Raw genomic sequence first — 4,074 nt, 5'->3', positions numbered from 1 at the left:
GTCCAGAGCTCCGGTGAAGGTGCCGGCAGGTTATCTGTGATCCCCTTCCCGGTTCCAAGGTTTGTCGGGAAGACGGTGCCCCACTGATGGAAGCGGGAGGCGGTACTGAGAACCTTCTTCCTCCGGGAGGGAAGCTCCTGGGTCTGTGGGAGCATCTGGGCAGCCAGCACTTGGGCGCGGAAGACCCGGGTGTCTGTCCCGAGATGCGCGTTCTTCTTTTGTCGTGGTAAAAACCACAGGACATCCGCCCCGCTGGACAGTGCCACTTGTCAGCTGTGCCCGGCGTTGTCAGCAGACCCTCGGACTTCTCCGTCTTGCGTGATGCAAAGTCCGTGTCTGTTGACAGCAGCCGCCTGCCACGTGCCACGGCACAGGGACCTGAAAGACCGCACGCCAAGTGAGGTCCGCCAGTCGTGCGACTCACCTTTGGTTTTGGCCTCCAGCTTCCCTTGTGAGAGTTTGAATTCTGTGATGAGGAATCTGCTTGCCAGCATTGTTTTTCTCTGATTTCGGAGGGGGTCGCAGCTCCCGTGTGACGCAGAAGCCCCTGGACCTTCTGCCTTGCTCACTTGGGCTGTGCCCCCGGCCATTTGCTCTTCCGTGGCCGAGGCCGTAGCCATGGCTGCACCGCTTGCCCGTTGCCCGGATAAGTGGTGCAGGACGTGGCTTTGGTCTTGAGCGCACCTCTTCTGGGCGTGGGCTGTCCTTGGCCCCACTTCCTTCTCCTTTGCTCCACGGGCCCGTCTCCCCGCGTGCCCAGAGCGCCGTGACAGCGTCAGGCCCACGTCGCGGCTGTCCGGCCAGGCTCCGTGCTGGGCCCGCCCTGCTTGGCGTCTCCGTCGTTCCCAGCCCGGAGGCTGGACGGCAGGGCTGCCCGTGTCTGCCGCCAGGTTGCTGGGACACCCCAGAGAGGGCTCCTGTGTGCGACGGCAGTGGGGTGCCGCAGCCCCTCGCCAGTCCTGCTTTCTCCTCTTGCCCTGCTTGGGCAGGGGCCACCACCCTCGTCACCCGACTCCGGGCACCTGCCACTCCTTGCTAGGCCGGCTCTGCCTCTGGGCGCCCCTCCCGGAGACTGGATCCTGCATCAGCCTCACAGTGGCTTTTCCTAGACCGTAGGGCGGATGTCCCGGACCTGCTCCGGAACCCCGTCAGACATGGCGGTGGAGTCGGCGTCTCCGAGGGGCCTTGCCGGGCTCTCTGTTGCGCCATCGCCAGGAGTCTCACTGCTCTGTCCCGGTGTTTGTGTCCGTGCTCTGCTTCAGCTCATCCTGTCTGTCCTCCTGCCGTCGGAACTTGGGTGCTCAGCTGTGCGTGTCCGAGCACTGCCTCGCCGCACCGTGTCTCCGCGTGAAGTAGTTTTGGTATCGATCACTCTCAGGCGTTTTCTAACTTATTTATGATTTCTTGTTTGATCAGTGAGTTATCTCAACACTTTTTATTTTCCAAATGTATGGGGTATTTTAAATTATCTTTTTTTTTTTTTTTTTTTATGAGACGGGGTCTCGCTCTTGCCCAGGCTGGAGTGCGGTGGTGTCCTCGCAGCTCACTGCAGCCTCCAACTCCTGGGCTCAAGCCATCCTCCCGCCTCAGCCTCCCAAAGTGCTGGGATTGCAGGGTGGCCACTTCCCCCTGCCCTGAACTGTCTTTTTGTGGTTGGTTTCTGAGTTGTTTGGTGGTCTGTATACTACCAATGATTTGGAATCGTGGAGACCTGTTTCCTGACCTGGTTTGTGGGCGGGGCTCACGAGTGCTCCACGTGTGTTTGAACCCCGGCGTGGGGCTGCCCCGCCCGCTGTCTGGCTCATCAAGGGCTTCGCAAAACCCCCCCTCCCGGTGCGCGAATCCTCTGTCGCGGGGACTCTGGCCCTGGTGGTTCTTCCCTCAGCGCAGCCGCGCCGGGCTTGCTTTTGCTTAGCGTGTTCCTGCTGTTTTCCTCCTTGAATTTTATTTTCATCTTGTTCACATTCTTATAGTTTAGTTGTGTCTGACGGGCAGCAGACAGAGAACTTTTCATTTACGTCCAGTCCGCTCTGACAGCGGTGCCCGCCTGGGTGACCGATAACGTGTGTGTTCTGTGATCCGATGTCTGAACGTGTTTCTCGTCGGCCTGCGGCTGCGGTGACTGGTTCCCGTCTTCTCCCGTCTGGATTCTTCTGCCGTTTGCTGCGTGGGTCCTGTTTTTACCTCCTCGTAGACGTCACGTGCTTTGTTCCTCGTGTGGTGCGTGGGGCTGAAGGGGGTTAGCAAACCACGTTACGGCTGCCGCGACGTCGTCAGTGGATGCGAGCGCTGCTCCCGCAGCGGAGCGTGTTTCGTCTCTTTGCCGCTCAGCTGCGGCTTGGGTCCCTTCGCCCCTAAGTGAGCAGTGTCGATCGTTCTGTGGTCAGCGTCGTTTAGTCATCCTCCTGCCAGTCTCCTCTTTGTGGCCGCCGTTCCGCCTTCTGCCTCCGCTCTGCCTCCGGGGTCCCCTTTCTTCTCAACAAGTCTCTCTCGCGTCAGTCGTTGGCGGTAAACCCGCTCCGTCTGTGCTGGGCTCTGTGCCGTCCAGTGACACCTGTGGGCCTCTTCTCACGATGCACGGGTGGCCGTGCAGAGGACCACAGGGAGCACAGTCACCTTGGCCCGTGGTGCATGTCCAGAGCCCGCATGTCTGGCGTTCCTTAGTGTGCTACACGGGCTGCTCTGTGGTGACGAGTTCGAAATTGTGCAAGCCTTCCTGTGGCCCCAGCACCAACTGTGTGTGGCTGTCGAGTGTTTCTGCCTCTGCTGTCCGTGTGTGCGCCGGGGCGGACGGTGAGGCCCAGGCCTCGCACGGCCGGTGGGAATATAACATGAGCCACGTGCATAGTCTTTGAATTTATAATAGCTGTGTTAAAGAAGTGAAATAGAAAAGGTGAAACTGGCTTGCTGGTGTGTTTCATTAAAGACCAACATGTCCAAAATATCGTTTCAAGACGTCACAATAGCAGCGTCGTCAACCAGATGCTTTACACTTTCTGCTGTGCCCTGTCCCCGGGTCTGGCCTGTGGGTCCCTTCCATGCTGCGTCCCAGGACCTGACACGTGGGTCCCTTCTGTGCCGCGTCCCCAGGATCTCCCGGGACCTGGCGTGTGCGTCCCTTCTGTGCCGTGCCCGTGGGATCTCCCGGGACCTGGCCTGTGGGGCCACGCACGGCCCGCTTGGTCAGAGCGACCTGCGGCTGTTGCCCTGGGCGGCGCGGCCGTGGGCTGAGCCGTGCACGTTGGCGCTTTCTCGCCACAGGGGGCCGCGTGCCAGCCGCGGAGCACCGGCGGAGGGAGGAGGTCCTGGCCAGGTTCCTGCTCTGGCTGATGGGCGTGTACGTGGTGGAGCTGCTCCGGTCCTTCTTCTACGTCACGGAGACCACGTTCCAGAAGAACAGGCTCTTCTTCTACCGCAAGAGTGTCTGGAGCCAGTTGCAGAGCATTGGCGTCAGGTATCGTGCCCAGACGTCCAGCAGGCGTGTTTCTCCGTGTTCTCGGGAGGGAAGCCCGAGCCAGTCCCTGCTAGTGGGCGCTTCCTAGGCCGTGTGGCCCTGCGCTGGGAGCCGGGACCCCGTCGTAGTCCTGGCCCACGGGGGTCCCGCGCTGGGCCCTGACCGCCTGGAGCCGCGATTCCTTCCCTGGAACAGCAGGGGTTTGGCCGGGGGCCTCTGGGTCCCTGCAGCGAAAGGGGCGGCGCCGGCTGGCACTGCCCGTCGGGGCGCGGGTCAGACCGCTTCACTCACTGCCCGTGGGAACGTCCAGTCTAACGGTCAGGCGAGGACGTCCTGCCCCTTGGCAGCTTGTACTGGAACTATCTGGGATGGGGCGTCGGCCACAGGAAAAAACACCCAAGGAGCCAACTTTAGAAGGTCGACTTGAGCGGCTGCGAGTTGGCCGGTGCTCGGTGTCGGGAGGGCGTGGCGGGCCAGCCGGGTGCGCACCTGTGAGGAGGCAGACGCAGTGGCTGGGAGCCGGGGCCCTGCGGGACACAGACTGGCTCTCGCTGCTTCGTGTCCGGCCCCGCTGACCAGGCGTCAGGACGGCCTTCCCAGGGGGGTCAGGGAGGGCCCAG

The 4,074-nt window shown here is 61.7% G+C and overlaps 1 protein-coding gene across 2 annotated transcripts in view; it reads left to right on the top strand.

Annotated features, from left to right (window-relative positions):
• Positions 1–4,074, top strand: part of TERT (telomerase reverse transcriptase) — a 24,892-nt gene that overhangs the window by 2,055 nt on the left and 18,763 nt on the right. For both annotated transcript variants that reach the window (XM_012663722.1, XM_012663721.1), the window contains exon 3: positions 3,262–3,454. In XM_012663722.1, the coding sequence (XP_012519176.1) occupies positions 3,262–3,454 (193 nt within the window). The remainder of the gene's footprint in view (positions 1–3,261; positions 3,455–4,074) is intronic.

The sequence above is a fragment of the Propithecus coquereli genome, unplaced genomic scaffold (assembly GCF_000956105.1).
Source record: "Propithecus coquereli isolate 6110/MARCELLA unplaced genomic scaffold, Pcoq_1.0 Scaffold827, whole genome shotgun sequence".
Classification (NCBI taxonomy): Eukaryota; Metazoa; Chordata; class Mammalia; order Primates; family Indriidae; genus Propithecus; species Propithecus coquereli.
Note: the sequence above shows the minus strand (reverse complement) of the source record. Positions and strands in the feature narration are given on the sequence as shown.